This window comes from Phragmites australis, chromosome 21 (genome assembly GCF_958298935.1).
Source record: "Phragmites australis chromosome 21, lpPhrAust1.1, whole genome shotgun sequence".
Taxonomy (NCBI): Eukaryota; Viridiplantae; Streptophyta; class Magnoliopsida; order Poales; family Poaceae; genus Phragmites; species Phragmites australis.
In genome coordinates, this window is record NC_084941.1 from 3,064,197 (window position 1) to 3,088,072 (window position 23,876).

At 46.0% G+C, this 23,876-nt stretch overlaps 3 protein-coding genes across 11 annotated transcripts; all 3 read right to left on the reverse strand.

Annotated features, from left to right (window-relative positions):
- Positions 1-1,054: 1,054 nt before the first annotated feature.
- LOC133903825 (ARM REPEAT PROTEIN INTERACTING WITH ABF2-like) lies at positions 1,055-5,288 on the reverse strand. 4 transcript variants are annotated; one of them, XM_062345285.1, is made up of 3 exons: positions 5,152-5,288; positions 4,895-5,022; positions 1,055-2,975 (listed from the first exon to the last, which is right to left on the reverse strand). In XM_062345285.1, the coding sequence occupies exon 3, from the start codon at positions 2,941-2,943 to the stop codon at positions 1,267-1,269; it is 1,677 nt and encodes a 558-aa protein (XP_062201269.1). In that variant the 5' UTR covers positions 2,944-2,975; positions 4,895-5,022; positions 5,152-5,288; the 3' UTR covers positions 1,055-1,266. The 4 variants fall into 4 exon arrangements, with proteins under 4 accessions (XP_062201269.1, XP_062201268.1, XP_062201270.1 ...); XM_062345284.1 differs by having other exon boundaries at positions 4,895-5,025; positions 5,152-5,281; XM_062345286.1 differs by lacking the exon at positions 4,895-5,022 and having other exon boundaries at positions 5,152-5,270.
- A 1,985-nt stretch (positions 5,289-7,273) lies between these two features.
- LOC133903411 (protein COFACTOR ASSEMBLY OF COMPLEX C SUBUNIT B CCB2, chloroplastic) lies at positions 7,274-14,130 on the reverse strand. 6 transcript variants are annotated; one of them, XR_009907262.1, is made up of 8 exons: positions 13,897-14,130; positions 13,708-13,817; positions 13,551-13,622; positions 13,298-13,441; positions 12,875-13,028; positions 12,300-12,512; positions 11,425-11,484; positions 7,274-7,775 (listed from the first exon to the last, which is right to left on the reverse strand). XR_009907262.1 is itself a non-coding variant. In XM_062344777.1 (7 exons), exons 1-6 carry the CDS (start codon positions 14,072-14,074, stop codon positions 12,316-12,318), a joined length of 855 nt encoding a protein of 284 aa, XP_062200761.1. In that variant the 5' UTR covers positions 14,075-14,130; the 3' UTR covers positions 7,274-7,775; positions 12,300-12,315. The 6 variants fall into 6 exon arrangements, 4 of the variants coding, with proteins under 4 accessions (XP_062200761.1, XP_062200760.1, XP_062200758.1 ...); XR_009907261.1 differs by lacking the exon at positions 7,274-7,775 and adding an exon at positions 7,784-11,209; XM_062344777.1 differs by lacking the exon at positions 11,425-11,484.
- Positions 14,131-19,197: 5,067 nt separating this feature from the next.
- On the reverse strand, positions 19,198-21,471 carry LOC133903601 (F-box protein PP2-A13-like). Its single transcript, XM_062345021.1, has 3 exons — positions 20,840-21,471; positions 20,387-20,505; positions 19,198-19,895 (listed from the first exon to the last, which is right to left on the reverse strand). The coding sequence occupies exons 1-3, from the start codon at positions 21,173-21,175 to the stop codon at positions 19,457-19,459; spliced, it is 894 nt and encodes a 297-aa protein (XP_062201005.1). The 5' UTR covers positions 21,176-21,471; the 3' UTR covers positions 19,198-19,456.
- Positions 21,472-23,876: the final 2,405 nt, after the last annotated feature.

Sequence of the window (23,876 nt, forward strand, 5' to 3'; positions counted from 1 at the left end):
TTGGATAGTATTTCGATTTTTGAGAGCATTGAAATATAGTATTTTTAATTTTTTTACAAGTCACCCGTTAGAAGGGAGATAAGTTTATTTTTTAAAACATATCTCCCGTTGAAAGGGTGACAATAGCCTTTTTTGGTAATTTTTTCAAACGGGCCCCTATTTTGCAATTTTTTATTTTAGAAATATAAAAATAACAAACTTCCATAATGTTTTGCTGTTAATTTGGGCCTAAAGCGTGTGTGGGCTTGCTTTATTCAGGTGATGCCCACTTGTGTTACATAGCACCTGTCCAGGGCCGTCTCATACCGAGCGATCCTATGCTGATGCCCACTTCCGTTGTTCAAGCCCGTTGTTTTGTCTCCCATAACCGTCGCCGCTCCCCTGATCTTCCCTCCGCTTCCTCTCCTCCGTGCCCAGTACAAGTCACGGCGGCGTGTTTCTCGCCGACGGCCTCGACCAGGTGGTATCTCGCCCATCTCGAAGCAGAATTCAGCTTGATTCTTCCAGGTCACTCTTTGAACGCATACACACATGGCGGAAGCAGAATTCAGCTTGATTCTTCCAGGTCTGATCTAGCATGCGTCCGACGGTGATGGCACTTCACCCAGTTCACTGTTGCGGTAGGAAGGGGACCGATTACCAACTGATAAACACTCGAGACTGCCCAACAGAAAGAACGGGACGACAACGGCATGCTGAATGCCTAATCATTGCCAACGCGCGCGTGCGGGCACCAATCTGCGATTTGTCCGCATCATGCTCCAATAACCCAGTCACTCACGAGTCGGCACTGCTATTAAAAGTGATGACAAAATCAGCGTAGTACCAAGCTTAAAAGGACATGCTGATTTTCTTATCCAGGGATCAAAGGTCGTGTGCTAGTATGCAAAAAATGCGCAAAACTGATGGAAATCGATGGTCTCTAGAATTTTCTCGTTTGACAGAGCCAAGAAGAACACGAGAACTTTATTTTCAAAGATTGAACATTTGCAAAATGAAGCAACTGCAGCTCCTCTCCATATTAAGCAATTATAACCAAACTGTGCAAATGATCTTGTCTGAAGAACTTTTATTGGCATAGACGGGGCTGCAGGAATTTAACCATGGTTAGGAGCTAACGAACGAACTGCCTGACACACACATTAGCCAGCGATATTACAACGCGACATGTTCAGTTCACATGAACACAGGTACTTAAACTTCATAGAGACTATGAAACAGGTCGGGATTTTTTATACAGGTTACGGCAAAAAGGACGCATCACCACTACTTCCTACTGAAGAGGCTCCGCAGCTTGCCGCGCTCCAGCTTCTCGAGCAGCTTCTTGGCGCCGGCGACGTCCTTCTCCGAGAGCTTCTTCAGGTACCCGATGGCGCCGTGCGAGATCATCAGCTTCTTGCAGCGCTTGCTCGCCGACAGCGACAGGAGGCAGGAGATGGCGTACTTCTTCGCCGTGTTCTGCGGGCTCGGGTCCAGCAGCTGCACCAGGTTGGGCACGCTCTTCTCGTGCTTCTTGATGTCCCTCGCGTTCGGAGGGTAACTCATCAGGCTGGCCACCGCCTGCGCCGCTGCCTCGCGCGCCGCGTTCGACTTGGCCTCCAGCAGACGGACCAGTAGCGGGATGCAGCCGTGCTCGCCCACCAGGCGCTTCATGTCCGTGGAGCTGGAGATCTTGCAGATGGCCGCCGCGGCCGCCTGCTGCGCGCCGATGGAGCCGTCCCGGAGCACGTGGACGAGACGCGGGAGCACGCACAGTGAGACAAGGCTGTCTGGCGAGACGGCGGTGACGAGGTTGCGGAGCGCGGCCACGGGGGATTCCTGCGGCAGAGGGCCGTCGAGGTAGGCGAGGAGACTGCGCAGGCCACCCTCGGACACGACGGCGCGCCGCAGGTTGTCATTGCTTGACGTGAGGTTCTGCAGGCACTCCGCGGCGTACTCCTTGGAGCCGAGCACGACGCCGGAGTCGAGCAGGTTGATCATGACGCGCACGACGCCTTCTTCGGCCAACGCTTGTCGGACTTCCGGCACTGCAGAGAGGTTCTTGAGCGCTCCAGCCGCGGCGGACTGCGAGATAGAGTCCCCGGTCTGGCAGATGTCAATGAGTGGGCGGACGCCGCTGTGGCCGACGATTGCACGGGCAATGTCGGGTGACATGGACAGCCGCTGCAGCGTGATGACGGCCTTCTCCCGGCCGACAAGGCTGCCGGACTCAGCCAGCCGGATGAGCGGTGGCAGCGCGCCTTCAGACATGAGCAAGCCCTCGCAGCTGCCGGACTCGGCGATCAAGCAGAGAACAGTGGCCGTTTTCTCTCTGACTTTGGGGGCCGTCGCCGTGAGCAGCTGCACTAGCGCGGCCACGTTGCCACGGCCGAGCGCCGACAGCACGCTCTTCTCGTCCTCGCGCAGAGCATCAAGAAGCCCATCCACCGCCCGGTGTTTCGCCTCCGCGTGCCCGATCTGCAGCCTGGCAAGTAGCTCCCGCACGTCCGTCTGCGCGGCCGCCGCCGCCGCCGCCGCCTCAACCGGGGCCGCCGGAACCGTCGCGTCGGACAGCACACCGGTCTTGACAAGGAGTGCGCAATCCCGGAGGTTAAGGTCCAGCTTCCCGGCGAGCGCGTCGAGGTCGCTCTGCATCTGCAGCTTCCCCGCCCTCGTCGGCTCGCGGCAGCGCTCGCCGAGCTCGGCGGCCTCGGCGAGCGTGGCGGCCACCGACTGCAGCAGCTCCCGGCAGAGCGAGTTCTTGGAGAAGCAGGGGTGGCTCGACAGGTCCGACAGGCACGGAGGCACCCTCTCCAGCCTCGCCACGATGGCCTTCCACCGCCCGCCGAAGCCGGTGGCCGCGCGCGCCGCGGCCAGCGCGGCCGGAACCAGCACCCTTGCCCGCTCGAGCAACTCCTCCGCCCTCACGTCCCCGGCCGCGGCCGGGCAGCTCTGCAAGCTCATTTCTTGGGAGGTACAGCACCGCAGCTCGTGTCCTGCAGTACTCACACCAGAGAGATTAGTGCTCACTTACTCATCAGTATAGAGGAGTACAGAAGCGGACAAATTCTTGGGAAAGAAAGCAGCGGAGAAGAAGCTAGAAGGAGACAGAGGAACGAATCCTCGACTATTTTAAGCGAATCAAAATCCATCTTGGAGACTTTGAAAACCACAGCAAACCATTAGCCCCACCGACAGAGCTACTCACCTTGATCGTTTCTTGCTTTGGCTGGACGATTGGTACATCCAATTGAAAGGCGTAAATGCGGCGACAACAGCCACGAAATTATGAGCTGGTACGAAGGCGCTATCAAAATTCCCATGCTTTTATCACTGGTTATCGAATGCCAAGTCTGGGCATTTCAAATTTTGACTCGAGAGATGGTGGCTGGGTGGGTGACGAGTGAATGCGAACGAACAAAAAGAAAGAAATGGCCAAGTGGCGCGAGTTGAACGGGATATTACACTGAGCTGCATGCTACGTCTGATTTGAACCACTCTGTTCAGATGAGCCAATGCAACGCAATTCTTGTGAGCTTGAGAAAATTCAAAAGAAAAACTCCCATTCGCTTTACACAGAAAAATGTGTGATTAAAAGAGAAAGCTGAGTGTTTACGACTGACCCGCTTTGCAAAAGGAGCAAGATTTGTGTGCTCATAATTTTTCACATAGCTTTCTAGTATTCTAATCCAAAGAACTCGCGCTTTCTTCACGCAAAAGAATCATGGCGGAATAATTGCGTGGGGAACGCATCGTAAACGAACCGGAGTCCTTCCAAAAGATGGATGCGATATATAAAATCTCACCAGGGATGTTTCCCATAAAGTTTGCCGTGACCTACCACGCATGCATGCAAAGAAAGATCAAAAAAGATTTGCCTTGGCTAGAGATTAAGAATTGACACTAGCAGTGGGGTTAAGCAAAAAGAAAACATGTACTTGCTCCAATCATAAATAAATATCGTTTTAGATATCGATATAATCCTTAAAATTTATATTCGACTCTTTTTATATAATATTTTATAAAATATACCAAAGTTATATTAATATGAAATTATGTTTTGAGACAAATCTATCAATATGGTTTTCAAATATCCAAACTTAATAAATAATTTAAAGTCAAAAATTAAAAATATTAACTGCACGTAACCTAAAACAGAACAGTAGAAAAGCCACGCGGGCCCACTTGTCATAGTCGGCAGCACAACCACGCGTGCGAATTGCGACCTGTGTCACACGGCGCCTTTTCGTGGCAACCACTTTTGCCACCAAGTAAAGGCCGTGTGGGTCTCGTGGCAACTCCCGTGCAGGCGCCACAAGAGACGGGGCCCATCCCGTCAGTGCTGGACCGCCGCCCCGGGGAATCCAACGAAGCGACCAAGCCCAAGTCACAGAGTCTCGCTCGAGTCCGGTGCGCACAGGTGGAGGGGCGGCGGCCGGCCCAGTTTCCTTCCTCCCGAGCTCCATCCAAACTCCAAAGGCGGCCGCGAAGCTACGGGCTACGGGCTACAGCTGCTTGCAAATTGCGGGGTAGTTCGGTCGTTTGGCAGGCAGCTCCGCCGTGCGGGCACACCGGCGGTGGCACAGTCGGCGCGACGGCGACGGCAGAGACAAGGGCCGTCTTTCTTCTGCTTTTTCCTAGCTGTGTGTGGATTGCAAAAGGCCCGAGAGGCCGAGAGACATGACCCTTTTTTTTTGGTGATTTGTCAGAAACAAAGCACCCTTAACCTCCCAACCAAAGGACGATTCGGCGCAATTTCTAGGAAGTTCGAGAGATTTCCGGCAAAGATCATGCCTGGGCAAGAAAAGCGGACGCTTGGCTTGGAAGCCTACCAACCGAGCACGGACAAAGCGCGATCGAGAAAGAGGATCAGAAAGAGGAAATGGCAAACGAGAGGCAAGGCCTGGGGGGTTACCTCTCCCGCCGACGCCTTCGCTCCCGCCGGTCGCGTCACCGCTCCTCGCTACTCCTCGAACTCCCCCTCCAGCCCTCCTCCCGGCGCCGATCGCCGCGGCGCAGAGTCTCCAACCGGAGCTAGAGCAGCTGCTGCGACCAAGAATCCAACCGTCAAACGCGTGCCTCTACTGCTACTACTCGAGTGCTGCGTGATGGGGAGGAGCGAGCAGTGGACAAGATAGAAGCGGAGGATTGGGGAATCATGGCTGCACTCACCACGGGATCTCCTCCTCCGGCACTTGCAGCAGCCCACCGACAGGCTCTCTCCTCTGGTGTCGCGTCCTGCAGTCTCCGAGTCGTTGGGGATGGTTTCCGAATTTATTCCGGTGCTGGACTGGTACAGCCCGGCGCTGCTTCGAAACGACGAGGTTTTGAATTCGGGGCGAGGCGGGCCGTCGGATCGCGGTGGGTGGTGGGGGCGGGGAACCGGCGGTGGGGATCCGGGCCTTGGCGGCTGCGGGATCCGACCGTTTGAGGCGGCTGCTCGGGTACGAGAGGATTTTGAAATGGGGAGGGTCTGGCTGACGTGTACACTGATACTGTGGTGTCGCACGACGCAGCCGCTCGGTGAACTCTTTTACAGCTTTTCGCTGACATCTGCTGCAGCAACACACTAAGAGAGGGGCGAAGCTTGAGATAGAAATAAGGGCCATCTCCAAAGAAGTCTTTAAATTTGAGGATTCTAGTGCTACAGTGTTTTGCGGTATACTGTAGCCCTAGAAATCCATCTCCAGATCTCTATCCAGTGATACAGTACTGCTACAGTGTTAGAGATAGGGGATGCTGTAATAGTATTTTGATGATGAAGATTTGAGGTAGCTGTTGGAGATGGTCTAATACCACTTATCTATATACCTGATGATATACATAAATTTATGTAGTCAATATGAGGAGGTTACTAATAAAAAATATTTTCACTCGGTGCCAATACACCACTCAAAGTTGCATGCAATTGCCCATGGAGACTGGTAGGATTTTTGAATTCAGGTTGGCGTACGTACATTACGCTTGAAGTTTTTTTAAAAAAATTTGGGTCGCTGCATTATTTGATCGAGAGGAGATGGGCATGGGTTTCTGGGAGAGGGTACTTCGTGCGGTCCATCCGAACCGGATCCGTGTCTTGCTCTCACATGTTTACGTTGCGTGATCAGTGATTCAAGGTTGTGGGTGACAAGCAAAAAATGTGGAATTCAGAAAAATCGAGAGATTCTCAACGAGATATTTCGAATTGCTAATCATCAGCCACGAGGTAGACTGGCAGAGCCCGTGCTGATGCAGATTTTGCAATGGCAAGCGCCCTGTACAAACAAAAAAAAATGTTATTGCCAGAAGTCCGCTCCAAACATTTTTCTCGTGGACCCCTCCCTCTTTACGCAGCACTGAAGCTACACATGCATGGAGATGCAAGCAGGACATGAGTCGTTGAGGACATGATCCTCCCCACTGTCCCTTTCCTGGCACACGGCAAACCGAGTACCACAGGGTACAAGATACAGGCTGCATCAACCACAACCACATCCCGCTACGCAAATTAAACAACCTCTTAGCTGTGGACGGTACGTTAGGAGTGGCAACCGGTTGATTCTAGGCCGGATGGAGTAAGAACGTATTAGGTCTGAAATCTAAAATATCAAATACTAGGTGTAAAATCACCTCTAGCCTCGCACGGGAGCCCGAAATCCAACATTTCATCTTCTTCCTCTGACCACACCGGTGTGCGCCCTCCTTGTTAGTGGTGGTGATCAGCAAGTCGGAAGGTCTAGATCTAACCCTTCTCATCTCAGCCCTCTCCAAATCAGACCCTCCTCGATCATCCCAGCGATGGCGCACACCCGTACCACCCTTGAGCTCACCTTACGTCGAGGCACCGATGGCCGAGCTAACAGAGGATGAGGGATGGGGTGAGGGTCAATGATCGGGGCAAGGGGGGTGGACGATGACTGATGGCTATGAGAAGGGGGATGGGCAGTAAGTGACAACCGATGGTTGGAGGATGAGGGCGGTGAGTGGCAACCAATGGCTAGGGAGATGGGGCGGCGATTGATGGCCAGGGGAGGAGGGATGGGCCGATGGGACTAGGGAGTGGCAGAGCGTTGTTTAGTGTTAGTCCTAAGTGGCAACCCATGGTTTTGGACGAGGAGCCAAGGATCCATAGGGATTAACGATCCAAAGTGTTAATAGACCTCATTTCAAGGCCCGCGAGGCACCCACGGTGCAAATTATGACCTAAACCAAACTCAAATTGAGACTCCAACCCAATGACCTCATAGGGCGATTTCTACACTCAAAGTCACCCCACAAGGTCCTAACCCAACCCAGCCAACTGCTATCCTTAGGGTACATGTAACAACGTAGATGGTTATATGATAGGATGAAATTAATGGTAACCTTAAAAATACAGCACAAGGTCCCTACAAGGAGCTTTTTCCAAAACAAAAGGTTCCTACAAGTACGCTCTCGTCTGCACATGAGGCTCAAGGCCAAGTGATTTCAGGCCATATCACGAGTACACAAGAAACCAAGATAGCTTATGTCACGGAGACGGCTGAATCGTATCCCTGCTCTTGGCTCTAGCTCAAAGCCTCAAACAAAACCATTACTGTGCCGCTGTTGATGTTCAAGGTAAAATATCATTCAAGAGGTCCAGGGAAATCCTGAGCTGATAGCAGTAGTCTCTGCTTCCACACTTCAAGTATTTGCACCACTTTGTTGTGGATCCTTAATGTTCTCTTGATGAAAACTTTTCATTCTGTTATCTCAGCCTTAATAGGTATGGTCAATATGAATTCAACCACTCCTTCAACTGCTTAAGACCATTAAAAACATACCTTCTTATCCACCTATAAGATGAAAAGAGACTTAATTATACACAATGCCGATATGTAAGTGCACATGGACACTGATAAAGTGAGTGCTAAAATTGAATTCCCTACAGACCAGGCAACAGGTTAAATTGGACTCAGCAAAGCACAATAGAGATGGAGGCTCATATCACTCCTCTTGAAGATACAACAAGTTCCATTGATTGCTTCCCTTAATGATTTGAAATTCCTACTAGCACATGCCGACACTATCACCAGGTCAGTATATCATCCTGGATCCTGGAAGGAAAACATGGTCCTACTAAAAATGTCATCCAAGCATCGTTCCGCTACAGCAAATGGTGATACTGAACCAACTCTTGAAAAGTTAATCCATCTTCACCGTGTAAATCCTTAATCCTCATCCATCTCAGACGATACACTCATACTGTTAGGATAATTATCTACCTAGAGGATAGCCGAACGACATCAGCTGCTAAGGGAGGGATTAGACAATATATTGGAGAGATATCATATTAGGAAAGATTAGAGAAGGGGACTGAAAACTAGATATATTCTTCTTGCTTGATTACAATGGGGGTTGCGCTCTCCTTTACATAGGAGCTGACTCTAACAATCTAAACTAACAAATCTTATCTCTAACTAATCTCATCTCTAACCTGCTGCTACAGCAGCCACGCATTACTATAGCACCGATTAGAGATCAAATTAGGGATCAGATTAGATTAATTAGAGATAAAATCTATTAGATAGTCTTAGAGATAAGATTTGTTAGTTTAGATTGTTAGGACCGACTCCTATATAAAGAAGGGCGCAACACCTATAGTAATTAAGCAAGAAGAATATATCTAGTTCCCAGTACCCTTCTCTAGTCTCCCTCAACATGTTGATTCCTCGATATATGGTCTAATCTCTTCTCTAGCAGCCGGTTGTTTACCCTAACATTTGGTATCATAGATGGTAGGTTCCGAATACAGCTATGGTTCTATTCCTCCAGCAGTGAAGGGATCTATATCGTCATGGCCGCCACCACAGCTCGAGAACGAGCAATCTTGCAAGGAGGGGTGAAGCTGTTATGTGTTAGAATTACTGTTCAAGGACAGATATTGTAGCCTCTTGTTACTGTAGCACATGTTAGAGATGGATTAGATTATTTAGAGATAAGATTATGGCTGGATAACAAGCCAGCTCAGCTCGTTTGAGCTCGGCTCGTTTGGCTCGTTTAATATAACGAGTAGAAAAGTCAGCGTGGCTCGGCTCGGCTCGTTTAGCTCGCGAGTCAGCTTGTTCAACTCACGAGCAGCTTGTTACTTTTTTTTTAAGGGAGCAGCTCGTTATTAGGATGAAAAGAATATAAACATCCACTGCAAAATATATCGATAAAATCATACAACAATAGCAATGACATCTATAAGTATAATATTTCTTTGCATGGTTTAACCATAGGTATAGTTGTTGTAAGCTGAATCTCTTTTGAAAAATTTTTAAACCCACATGCAGCACAACAGCAAACAGATCTACCTATATATGTTCTGCTATGGAACAAAACATTCCTCAGAAAAATATATGAAACGTTCCCCACACATCCATCTATACATGCAAAGCCTGAATGATCGATGGGAGAAGAAAAAAGATAAGAGTTGTATCATAACGAGGAACTGACCAATAAAAAGTTAAGTAGGCTGTCGAGGAGCCTCTTCATTAAAGATGAAGATGACCAATGAGCAAACTGATGACCATAGTGAAAGGGAGCGATATGATATAGATGATGGATCTGGCTCGTTTGGCTCGCGAGCTGGCTCGTTATCTAAACGAATTAAAACTCCGGCTCGGTTCATTAGATTTTGGAATGAGCCAAGCCAAGCCGAGCCAGACACAATTTGAGCTAGCTCGCGAGCTTCGAGCTTTTCATCTAACCCTACATAAGATCTATTAGTTAGTCTTAAAGATAAGATTTGTTAGTTTAGATTATTAGAGCCGACTCTTATATAAAGGACGACGCAACATCTATTGTAATCAAACAAGAAGAATAGATCTAGTTACTATGTCCCATTCTCTAGTCTCCTTCAATATGTTATCTCCTCAATCTATGGTCTAACCCCTCTATTAACAACCGATGCCACCTGCCTATCCTCCCAATAGATGATTGTCCTAACACATATAATATATACACTATTGTTATTCAAAACAACTATCAGTAAATCTATACAAGTAGAATCAGTTAAGAGTTCTAACCCCTTGTTTGGATAGATTTTTTTAGCTTTTTCCTGAAAAAACCCAGAAGCTATCTAAACGGCTGGCTTCTGGCCCTAGCTTTTGGTGGCTTTTAGCTGCCTGAGGAAGCGATTATAGCTAAAATAAACTAAAAGTTGAGAAGCAAGTTCTGGCCGACTTTTCTGGCTTTTGGGTGTGCTGAGAAGCTAAAAGTTTATTATAAAAATCGACAACCAAAATTCAACAGTCACAACCGCTTCCTCAGCTAAACAGAAGCTTTGAAGTCATAGTCTATCCAATCAGGTCCTAAGATTTGTCCCTTGCAGTGAGAAAAAGCCAAAAGAATTCTTAGAAGTATGCTAGTACCCATCAGCAATAAATGTACCCAACCAAGTAGTACCAGGAGGGAAGCACAACTACATGCTTTGCATATCTGGGGCGTGTCATCAGTCATCAGAAGGTGCCATCCAGATTAGGTCAGATATTTACAAAGTGGTAAGAAAATATTTTTGGATTATACCTTCATACTATCATATGAGGCCCTCTCTTATTCACCTACTGCATTTCATGAGAATTCAAATGGGTAGTCAAATTTCTGTGACCTGATATAATATAGCATGCTTGTAAGTTCAGTATTCAAATGTGAACCCAATGTTCAGATAATTTTCTTAGCTTCAGCCAGGAAAGAATTTTCCACTGACACGACCTATAAGGCATTCTAATTCATATTCCATCTAACCAAAGGGGGTTGATTTAGCACTGCTAGCAGAAGCATGCTAGGATATATTTCAAAATTGTAGGCACAGAGAGTTACAAACTATATGTTGGACAGGAGATCGTGCGCTGCAATAGCGGAAAATGCAGAAGTTAGAATAGCAGCATCACCAATATTGCCACCGTAAGGACTAAATTTCTAGTGTAATAAATAGCTCATCAGAAAGCCAGAAATAAGTCTCAGAAACTAATAGTCTGGTAGCACAGAATTATGTTTCCCAAACTACTCAAATGCCAGGTCTACATTTTCATATCAATACATGACGCAAACCATGTTCAATGCCACACAGAAAGATTAGAATTTCAACCATGTGGAAGGTAGTGCGCTTGAAGGTAAATGATACACTCACTTTGGTAGTATAGATGAGATGATGTCCGATGAGAAAAGTTATTGTATTTTTGAATGACAAAATTCAAGGTCAGGAAATTCTAGTTGGCACCAATCAGCTCAACCATCAAGAGAACTGCAGAGGTTTTGGCAATTGATAAAAGGATAAATAAAGTAAACCAAATCAACACTTGAACATCCACAGCATGGTTCTATATAAAAGATACCAAATTACCAATTACAACCAACCTGAAGCAGTGACTTACAACAGTGGTCAACAGAAGTAACAAACATTTCTGTCTACAGCTATGTGTGTGTAAGTCCACAAAAAAAAGTCAGGAGGGCTAAAACCTGTAGTTTTGAAGTTGCAAACTCCAGCTTCGAAGCAGGTGTATAGTAGCAAATTGAGCCCTAATTTCAAATAGTAGCAAATCAGCATTTCAAACGTCAATAACTAGCCGCACTTAAAACTCTTATTCCATATATGGTAGATCTTAATTGATCAGTAATGTCTGCAAACCCTGACGTTTTGATTACACTTTGGACTCAAAAGCTCTTGGTGCTTATAATTAAAGGTCAGGCAGCTGACTAACTTATATGGACTGGATGTGCCATGTAATTTCTGATACCATCACTAGTTTGAATAAGACATTGAAATCCCTGGAGCAGCTTTCTGCTTCAATTGCAAATCCAATAGACATGACAAAACGCAAGTACAGGGATGAACCAGGCATCAACATTATGACCCTTATCCATTGAACAAGATATTGCTGGCCTATTTTGCTTCAACCAGTGCCACTCCCAACAAAAACAAGTTCTAACTGCCGATCTCCCTTCAACTGAAAAATTATCTTAGATCACATCTCCACAACCTTGTTGAACCTGTAAATCTACTTTACGCACCCGAAGCCCTCTGAGTCCATTTTCCAGTACTGCCCAGAGCCCCAGACCCACAACATTTCTGTAAAGCAATATTAGAACTTATTCAACAATTGTCAGTGAACCTATGCAAGCTCTAAAATAAACACATCAATAGTCATCTGAAAAGCCAACTAACAACACTGCAATCTGCCTTAGTGCATACGTCTAGAATTGGAAAGATGAGTAAATGGCTTGTCCAATTATTTTTTTTAGAAAAATAACCACTTGTAGTCCTATGTGAAACTGGAAGTTTGGATTACTGAAAACAAGAAAAAAAAAAAGGCCATTTGAAGATATAGCAATACCTTTGGTATCTCTGAACTAGGAACGCTGAAATTTATTTGCAACTGTTCTTATCCAAACCCTATCTTTTTCACTATATGCATAATTTGCATTGGAGGCCAGCAGTATGACCCCTTCAGTTTTTGTTTCGCCATTAGCTCGATCGGGACTGCTAAGAACAGGTTGAGCTAACACAGAAAGGACCCCATCTGGCAGAATCTTCCCAAGCCGTGTGTCTGATCAAAGTAGAATGGTTGGTATATTGTAAGACACATTTAATTTGAAGATATCAAATACAGAGAAGCAATGTTATGAAAATCTCATAACCAGCTAATCACCAAGAAAAAAAATATATCAAGACTGATCGACCGAATAGACATCAGTATGCAACTCTTGTTCCTAAGCTGCAGAGTAAACTTTGTAATTAGTATGAATTTGGCAAATAAAAACAGTGGACATGTCCACAGAACCATATAATATGGACATGTTGCCCCAAAAATTATAAAAGCAGCTAGATGCTTAGATTGGACAGCTAACTAAAACTTTTTTTGTAAACAACAGCGGAATATGTTCTGATCAGCAAGAGTGGCACTCTTACCTGAAAAATTAGGGAAGTACAAAGCATCCCTCAAATCAACAAGTCCAACTTGTTGCATCTGACTTTTGAACCACTCAATCATGGCATATTTCGAAGTATCTGCAGGTGGATCCCAATATCCTCGTATGCACAACACATCCCCAATTGCTATGAGCTGGGGAAACATAAAAGCAAGGTTCCATTAACAAAACACATCTAACTGGTTCAAAATTTCTGATTCTTTCTAACAAAATTCGCACGAGAACTGAAAATGTTCTAGACAAATAGACATTAGCAAAACATCCACAATTGCACACCAAGATGACAATATTAGAGCTGCATTCCATCAAGGTTTTTTTGGGCAGGGACCATCAAGTTTAATTTAAATCTGTAGTTTCATTAAAAATTTAAATATGTAAGACCGATAACAATCTGAAAACATACCACAGATGTGGTATTTGTGTTCCGTAGCAGAACGTACGACACCCACGCCATCTCCTCCTTCTGTGCCGCCGACAGATTCTCAGACATCACGAACACCTGCCTGCTCCCCACGGGCAACGGCACACGGCCGGCAGCATCAGCGCCCTGCAACAACCAAAATCCGAATCTCGCACACTCCTCGGTCTCCACCATCCCACAGCAACGAATCGTTCAATCAAACAACTTCAGGGAAAGGGAACCACTAGATTCACACCTCCAGGAACCTCCCGAGGAACGGCAGCGTCGCCGAGAACGCGGCTAGGCACAGCCCCAGAGCCTCGGACCTCTGCGATTCGCACAACCAGTTAGGCATGTCGGTTATAGGTGGAGAAGGACGGCGGCGAGAGGTGAGGGGATTGCCGAGGACCGACGAGCTGAGCTGGCGTGGGGGACGGGGAGAGGACGTGGTTGAGGATGACGAGGGCGCCGAAGCCGAGGCCTATCCACCTCGGGAGGTACGACTCGTCCAGCCCCGGGATCCCTGCGTCAGACGGGAACACGGTTAGAGCGACCAGCTCCACGCCGGCGGCTGGCGAGTGCGAGGCGGAGGGGGTTGGTACCGAGGGTGAAGCGGAGGACGGAGAGGTTGACCTGCTGCTGCGGAGGTTCGGAATTGGAGGCGCCGACGCGGGAGGAGGGGGGCCGGCGGTGGGGTTTGGCCGCCAACACCGAGTGTGGGAGGAGGCCGGCGGGGAGACGGTGGGAGTGGAGCGGCGGTGCGCGGGCGAGGAGAGGCATGGTGCCTGTCGACTGGATGGGGTGGGTGGTCGCAGCGGGTGCGGCCGTGTCGTCTCGCGCGATTCGCCCTGGGAAGGAATTTTTTTATTTCTAGATTTCAAAATTCGAAAAATTATAAATATATATGTTCATTTTAAAATTTTGCAGATCTAGACTTTTAAAAAAATAATCATATTGTCCTTCCGACAGCCAACCGATTAAACAAATAACAATAAAATATTCTAATGTTCTTAAAATTCAAAACATTATCAAAATAGTAATGAAAAATCTTTAAAAAATCATGATGCAGGAGTTGTTATCTTGTAGCTCTTCAAAACTTTTCAACTAAAATTACTTGGACAATGTGAAACAAAAAAAACAAATTTGAACATCCTTAAAATTTGTCCTTTTCATTTCTCATATTGCAAGTAATATTTTTATCTAAAAGTTTTTTAAATAGGTAGATGATATCGTCCTCTACACCATATTTGTTTTAGAATTTCTCATCACTATTTTAATACATCTATTTTCGAATTTTGTAAATTTATATAGGAGTATATATTTACAAATTTTGAGAACATGCATATATATTTGCAAATAGTGGATTTAGGAAATATAAAAAAAGTTGCCCTGGAAGTGGGGTAGCTGCTCTGCACTGACTTCACTCATGCATTGTAGTTCTCCTATGGGCCATTCCTACCTTAGGCCCATCGATGAACGGACCCAAATAGCCCGTTCCATTTTCTGTTGGGGCTCATCGGCTCGCCCAGCAAGTCAAAGGAAAGGCTTCCTAGCTTGCGATGAAATATCCCTCTACTAGCTCGCCTAGTAGGACGGACAGTTCTGGAAAGCTTCCGAGCCGAAGCGATTCGGATGCGACATCGAGCCGATCGGTGTTCGGCCGGTCTCCTCACCCCGACAGCTTGCCGGCCTCGGTGGAGGAGAGTGGTCCGGTCTCACCGGTGGTCAGTATTACTATAATTAATAGTTTGTTTACTTTTTAATATAGTTATTAGGTTAGTTTGTAGTTTTTTTATGGATTTAGAGATAGAATCATGGATGTTTTTTTAATTCTTGATTTCTCCATCGAGAAAGAATCCAGGAGTTTCTTTTGTTCTCCGACTTACTAGCTTACCGTGTTGATTCAGCGTTCTAATAGCATTTTGCGCTATTGTTGGTGGCTAAAAAAGTTTATTACCTTCAATAAACCTATCACATCGGTGGAATTCTCGAATCGTCACATGTTTCTATTTCGGCTGAATTGTTGCTTTCTAGTGGCCGACCATAAAGGTTCTTCTGAGAAGAAGAATCATAAGTAGATTTATCGATATTAGCTCCTCCGATTCAGCTTGGCAGCGACATTTGAGGAAGCTTCAAGTGTTGCTGATCGGGACCGTGTGCATTTTGCTATGTAATATTCAGATTTTTGATTGTATTGCATTTGTTATTGATCAAATAAAGTCACTCCGTTTCTTAAAAAAAAGCTTGCGATGAATTGTATCCTCTCAAAAAAAAAAAGGTGCGCTGAATTGCGAGTCCGGGCTCGGTTGAAGATGAACCACGACCAAAAATAAAACAGTCTATCAACAAAAAAAACAACAGAGTCAAAACTCAAAAGACTTGTCCTAACAGCACAAACTCGGATGAGCCACGCGTGGTACTGACCAGCAGCCAGATGAAAAAAATGAAGCAGAGTGGAAATTTCCGTGAGCCACGGTAGCGATATTTACATTTCAGTCAAAAGCGATGTCGCCGCGACTGTGAGCATTCCAGGAAGATTTGGTCTCTTGACAGGGAGCACATCGTCCCCGCCACGGCAAGCCAGTCAACTCTGCAGTAGCCAGCGCAAGAAAACACGAGGAATTGGTCGCTGCGGCCACAATTTTCCCGGTTGGTATAGCGGACGGCGAGAACTAAGAGTCAGCTTGACGAGTTCTTAGAATAGCTCTTAGAAAAAAAAAATAGTAAAATCTCTATCAAGCGACAGTTTTCACTTTTTTTAAAGTAATATCGTAAACGTGGTGTTCTAAAATAAACTAGGTATTAAAAATTGAAAAAATCGGTTTTTTCTAATTTATTTCTCCTACAAAATCACTTACTTTTTTTTTTTTTTGAAACACTGAGCAGGAGCACTGCTCTTTCATTTAAGCGGGAAGAGAATTCGATGAATTACATTGGTTTTGTTTACATAAGAGAACAGGAAAAACGCCTCAGAAACAAAAATACCATAGCGGCAGCTATGTAAGCACCGGCTGGCCATAGGCCAACATCCGCATACTCATCTCCTCCTTGATGAAGCTGAACACCTGTATTGGCAGCGCCGTTTTTTGTTCAAAAATTCTTCGGTTTCGCTCCTTCCAGATATTCCAAGCTGTGTAAATGATGATCCCCGCTGCCGATCGCCTTCGAGTCCTTGAGTGCTTTTCCATGTTGGCATTCCACCATTGGCTGATAGTTTGGTTTGTTGCCGGTGCGATAATCATATCTTGCGTCCAAACACGAACGAGCTCCCAAACCTCTTTCGCATAGCTACAGAAGAGGCAAAAATGTTCAGTTGTTTCTTGTTCCTGATCACATAATTGGCACACCGGGTTGCAAGGCCAATTCCGGCGTTGGAGCTTGTCTGCCGTCAGTAGCTTTGCCTGTATCATCAACCAAGCAAAGACCCTGTGTTTTCCTTCCGCATTTGCATGCCAGATAGCCGAAGCATCAAAGGTTGTGAAAGATCCCTGGAATTGAACTAGATATGCTGACCGAGCGCTATACTGACCGTCAGCAGTCCATCTCCAAACGATTGTGTCTGGTTGGTCCACAAGGTGCACTTGCTCGGTCACTTGCCATAAATTGATGAATTCAGCCATTTCTTCTGCTGTTGTCATTCGCATCAGTCCCCTGGTCCATCTGTGGTCTTTTAGGTCTTGTTGCACTGTCATGTTCTTTCTCCATGCTAGCTTGTAACATCTTGGTGCTATGTCCATTGGTGCTCGGCCGTTAGCCCAAGCTGATTGCCAGAATTTCGCATTTCGGCCATTTCCTAGTTGAACTTGCGTGCTCAACCTGAATAAATGTCTGTCTGTATTATCGCAAGGCGCATCGGTGCCCACCCATGGCCTCTCAAAGTCAGTCCATTCGAACCATAGCCATCGCAGGTGCAGGGCTCTACTGAAGAAATCCAGATCCTTGATCCCGAGGCCTCCTTTATTCTTCGGTCTGCAGACTCTCTTCCAGTTTACCAAACAATGGCCACCGTTTGCGTCCTCTGTTCCTTTCCATAAGAAGTTTCGTCTGATGCGGTCAATTTTCTTTATTGCCCACTTCTTAAAAGCAAACACCGTCAGGTGGTATACCGGGATAGAAGACAGCACGCTGTTAACAAGTGTGAGACGTCCTGCTTTGTTAAGCATACGTCCCTTCCAACTTGGCAACTTTGCTGAAATTTTATGAATCAAAGGCTGAACCTCTCTTCTGGTTAGTTTCTTTATGTTGAGCGGCAACCCCAGGTATTGGCATGGGAACTTCATGATTGAGCAGGGGAAAAACTGCATTATATCCTTGATGTCCAGTCCCTCACATCTGATTGGGTATACGACGCATTTGTTTAAATTTGTAATGAGTCCAGAAGCAACTCCAAAAGACTCCAAAAGCTCACGGACTGCTTTTACTTCTTCCTTTGTCGGATTGACAAAAACTGCAGCGTCGTCTGCATACATTCTTACTTTATAAGAATCATCTTAAAAAATCAATTTTCACATCGAATCACTCCCCTATTAAATTTTGATAAAAAAGAAGCTCACCCAAACATACTCTAATACGGAGAAAGCGCACTCCTTATCTTCAGAGAAACCGAGCACCGGTCGAGCTAGCGAGCGGCAAGGGACCGAAGGGACGAAGCATCGTTTCGCCGGGCGACACGAAAACGAATGCTCCCGCTCGGGCTCTCGGCGAAAGCAGGGGACAAGGCCGAGACAGTTTCATGGCGGCGTCGGCACAATACAGGTCGGCCAGAAAGAACGGCAGCGGCGAAACGATCCATCCAAATATCCAATCCTCGGGCGCACCGAAAGCTGGTGCGTCGGCCAAGAACCGCGCGCACCGAAGGATCCCTTTGGTTTCCTCGAGCACTGACACAGTGGAGTTAGCTCGAATGCATAATCGCCCCAGGTTGGGCAAGATCCTACGAAGAACTAAGTCCGTGTTTGTTTTTACTGTGTACTGTTACCATATAGATTTTGTGAAGATCATTCTCAGCAGATTGTAAATTTTGTAGAGATTCTGTAGTACAATTTAATTTGTAGATCGTGAGAATCAGCTATAAATAGAGATTTTTTTTTTTGTTTTACTTTAAAGCTAGAATTCATAATTAGAATAAAAAACAACACAGGACCGAACATGCAGCAGGAGACGAAAAAGAATCCGGGCAAATAGTTTTGTTTCAAAATAAATCCAAACAAATCGACGGGAAAAAGGAGCGCACGCCCACACTCCACTGCAAGATGCGATGTTCATCTCCGACTGATTCGTATATGCAATAATAATATCAAAAGGAGACATTTAGAAAAACAAAAAATGGCAGATTGGCAGATCGTGGTGATGACGATGACACAGCGGACTGGCAACTTGCAAACGTGCAAGCAGCATGTGAATGCTGAATAGTCTATAGAGCGTGCACGATAAAAGAAAGCCATGCGAATTTGGCGACGCTTTCAGATCGAAACAACAGCCAATATGCAGTGTCGCCCACTGATCCGTTCATGCTATCGTCTGGATCGTTATCTTAGCACTTGCACTCCTGCCTCGTGCCTACCCTCTAATGTACCATCGATCCATCAAGCTTTGTGGCACTTTGCAATAAAGCGGAAAGACCGTTCATGCTACCATGCTACCAGCCCATCAACATCAACATCTTCCAAGCCATCTTTTAAAAGATCTTTCAAGCCTGCCAGAACTGACTAGAGGAAGAAATATGGACAACTACCCTTGCGGGCCGAACAGACAAGTTAAACTATCAACTTTTATAATTCCTTCTGGACAAAGCTCAGCAACTTCTACAGAATTTCTTGCACTGGATCGCCAAAGCTCATCTGATTACACGTATCAGCGTTCAGAGTACAAACATAGGGCAACACCACCAGCAGGAGAATATATAACAAACAGTGGAATCAAATATTCGACCTCATTTCAGTACAGTTAATCGATTGCTCAAAGTCTCAATTCAGCTCAAGGGGGGGAAAAACGACCTTGGGAAAGGACTGACAAAGCGCTTCTGATCTCACTGACCACACAAAATTTGATTCAACAATCATATACACTTTCATCTGTAGCATACTAGAGCCCAAATTAAAAATAGGATTAGGCTGCAAGCTGCATTGATCTAACGTCCTAATGTAACTGCCTCCACAACATCTACAATCTCATTTCTGAGACCTGACCACCCTCCTGCTTAAGGGATCCCTTCGGATAAATAAGCACCGAGTCGACACACAGACCGCCTTTGGTGTGTGTGCAGTCGATCTGCGCCATCGAGAACTTCAGCTTCATCTGCTGGTCAGGTTTTGAGGCCACAAAATCGCCAGCATGGCACAAGACCCAGCTCCCTGGCTCCTCCAGGTAGCATTGAGATAATGCGTGCTGACCGTCGGAGGTCGAGAGCTGGAAGCGGACAGGCTTCTTGTCCCAACCATGGACATGCTCTGAGCTGCAAAGACGACGGCCAAATCGCTTGTAGAACTTCCCAAGATGGACCCGAAAGTACAAGCTATATGTTCCAACAGGGAAGCAGAAATCAACTTCACCAACCACCTCTAACCACCAGATTTGCTGAAGGTAAGCTACAGAATGGAATCTGCATGATAAAATTCGGTAGCTGTTGGTCAGATATTTGATTTTTAGTAATATGGTATCATCTATCGTTATGTGCTAGAATAAAATTACATTGGAAGATAGTAAATCCCAGATTACTAGAATTACATGAGGCACCCCTAAGTTGATATCTTCCATTACATTGCATTCCGATAACGGTGATAAGAAACAAGCAATCATATATTTGAATTCGCATCTCTTGCACTACGCAGCAGTCAGCTTATGCATATCCTAAAATATGACAACATGTATGCATCCATATCTATCATGTTTCAAAGCAAACAATACTATTTTACGAGTTGAATATAAAGGAATTAAGCGTTTAATGAAGAAACAAGGAACAGGTCAATCACACCATCAGGTAGTATTTCTTCTGCTAATTCCATCGCAGCTCATGTCACCATATCTTTCAGAAAACTAACACAAACTGAACGAGCAAAATATTAGTAAATGCGATATCAAAGCCATATTCACCTTGATTCTGAAGTTGGCATGTGTTGCCAGTATCTTCTGTCATCAATCCCAGTTATCACCAGTGCTTTGGACGAAAGCGCCATACAAATCCTACCTTTGCTCTTGTCCAGCCAAAATTCCTACAATTACGAACAAATACAACTTTAACAAACCTGTTCTTGTTCTACCGTAAAAAAAAAACTTCTAGTATTGAACCCTAAAAAATAGCAAGCTTCCTACACTGGGCGGCAAGGGACAGTAGTTTATATCATTTGAAGCCAAAGATGGAGAAAATCCCCTTTTCTGAAGAACCATTCCCTGCCTCAGTCATGAGCACAAAGAACGAAGACCGATTCAAGGAATACGGATTTCAGTCCTCCAATTAAGCACAGAAACCACTAATAAAATCTCAACTCCCGTAACAAAAATTACAGAAAGTCCCATGTAAGCAAAAAGAGAAGAAAGAAAAATCACCTTGGTGCCGTCACCGAATGGCACAGGCCTGGCGAGCCTCGCGTAGATCTCCTTCTTGCCGGCCCGCCGCCGCCGCCGCTTCCCCTCCTCGCCGGACCCCACGAACTCCATCAGGTACCGGTAGTTCTCCGGCAGCTTGGCCTCCCACACGAAGTCCGCCCCCGCCGCGCCACGGAACGCGTGGTTGAGCCGCGCGAGCTGGCAGATCTCGGGCGGGTCGAGCCGGAGCAGCACCTCGGCGGCGCAGCGCTCCGGCAGGTCGCCCAGGCCCACAGCAGCAGGCCCCGCCGCCGCCGCGCCGTACGCCCCAAGCAGGCCCGACACCCACGCCCCCATGCCCCTGCGCCGCCTCCAGTCGCAACGATTTTCTTCCACCAAAGCTCTGTAGATGAAACCCAATCAATCCCCAACAGCTCGAACCCAGGATCAAACTTCTCGCCCTGCTCCTGGTCCCGCCGCTCCACTCCACGCAATACCCAGTCGCAATCGGAGCTCTCGCCGACGGACACCACCGAATGGAAACCGCCCAGAAACTTGCTCGAATCCGTGCAGTCCGCGAGATAAAAACGCCAACTTTGGGAGCGGGGGAGAGGGGAGCAAGAGCAAATATAAAGAGGAAGGGGAGACGCCAAAGTAGACGACGGGAACGGGGCCGTTAAAGGCAATGGATATGGGCCTTCTCTCACACTCATACCCCTCTTACTTTCCCTAATTACTATCCACCCCTTTCACAGGGACCTATTTGTAACTTTAATTACCATTCACCCCTTTCACAGGGACCTATTTGTAACTATAATTTCCATCCAACCCTTCCGTAGGGGCCTATTTGTAACCATAATTATCATCCACCCCTTGCACAAATGCACAGGGACTTATTTGTAACACTAATTACCATCCACCCCTTCCACAGGGACCTATTTGTAACACTAATTTCCATCCACCACTTCCATAGGGACCTATTTGTAACCATTTACATAAAAAAATGCTAGGATTTTCTTTCTCATTAATGTTAACAGATTGGATTGGATGGTGGGGGCCCCTGGACACGGTCCATGCGCCGGGCGGGTTCTGGCGCCTTCGGGGCCACGCGTCAGCGATCGGGTCCATGAGCTTTGACCCGTACGGTAGGTGCATGGGCGCCACAGTTGGCGCCCTATCGCCTGGAGACTTCCGCAAATGCCCCCGGCAAGGCGTGCGGGCAGCCCACGATAGGCTGGAAAACCACGCGCCATATCTCCTCCTTAACCAAAAACCGGCCGCCAAACTGGAGCAACTTGAAACAGCTCACTCATTACCGCGCACGACAAAATCCAGGAGCGGATAATGCTGACAGGAAGCACACGTGGCGCACGGCGCTTGATCGGGTGGAATGCAATCACCCGGTCATGAAGCCGTCCACGACTGTACCGTGGCAGATCCAAAGCGCTTGGAGTGATACCGTAGTATCATGAGAATTAGGAGTGATATCTTAGTTTAATTTTAGATGATATTTAAAAATTAAGAAATAGATTATTCATTAATTTTTAGCATAATTTTTTATTTATTTTTATTAATAAAATGTATCACATATTCATACTCGATAACAAGCTGCGGAGGCTATAGGATGAGAGTGAATGGTAAAATTTGATAAATTATTTAAATTTTTAGAGTTTTTATTAGATGAGGCAAAAATAAAAAAGAGAAAACATAAAAACTAATTCATATTTTATATAGTAAGGACTCTTCTTTTTTATCTTTATTTTTCATATTGAAAAATTGAAGGATGCATGAGGTAGGAGGGTTTGAGCACCTCCACCCCCACGGTGAATTCGCCCGTGTGAGCGTCGCGGTGTAGCCTAAGGTTTGCAACGAGGGAAGGAAATTTTATGAGATTTTTCACCGAAAGATTTCTTTAAGGTACTAATACATATCGTCCTTATTTAATCTAACAGCTAATAACTATTGAGAAAAAAAAATACATAATACATTAAAAATAATCTTCCTATAAAACCAGATCTCATATCCTACAACTAGAGCTAGTCAAATGGTTTCGCAAGAGTTCCATCACGGAGTAGGCACGCCGACCAGTGCCCGTGTGCCTCGTCTTTTGTTTATCTCTGGATTCTGCATGCGATGATGGTTGTCCATTGGCATGCACGTGTCAGTATCTGCTCCGATTTACCAGATCATGACGGAGGGAAAGTGCCCAGCTTTCTGGCCTCGCTTTTGCGCATGGGTACTTTGAAGCGTATTAACGTGTAACCTTTTACAAAGTGGCGCTATAATAACCTCGGCTCCACTCGAGCTACTCCAAAATTCGGATAACACGATTTTTTTCCTTCTCGTATCAGTGGATAATTAACCAAGCGATTAGGTACGGGATCACTACGGAATATCAATCACCTCCATTGTTATGAACCAATGATCAACACCGAAAATTGCTTTGTTAGGTCTCATATCCTTTCGATGAGATATTTGTTCAAAAAGGATGTATATCCGTTGAATGGATACCTTTCGAATATATATGAACATATTTGTTTATCTTATATAAATATATAATTCAATTAAATAAAACATAACGAATTCAATCTCGAGTTCTATCTCCATCTATACAATCTCTACCGCTCTCAACATCCATCGCAATCACCAGCCGCACGATCTAGAGATGGCAATGGGGCCTGGTATCCAAGACCCGACGAGTAATTACTCTATTAAGCAATTTTCATCCTTATAGGTATGTTAACAGGTAAAATCAGTACCAATCAGGTGAAACAAGTCCGGATATGTTCTTCTACTCCCCGTACCTGTAACACATGGGACCCCGAGATCCCCCAATCCAATAGTGACCTGACCGTAATAACTATTGGATGGCCCAAGCCCCAAACAAATATGAAACGCTAGAGCTTAAATGAACCCACCCTTATCCCACCCACCTCACTCAGCCGCCAGTCGGCCACTCTATTCAGGACAGGCTTGGTTGTTGTCGTGGGCATCCTCACGAGCGTCTTCTCCATCACATTCCTCCTCCTGCTCTACACCAAGCACTTCAAGGGAAAGC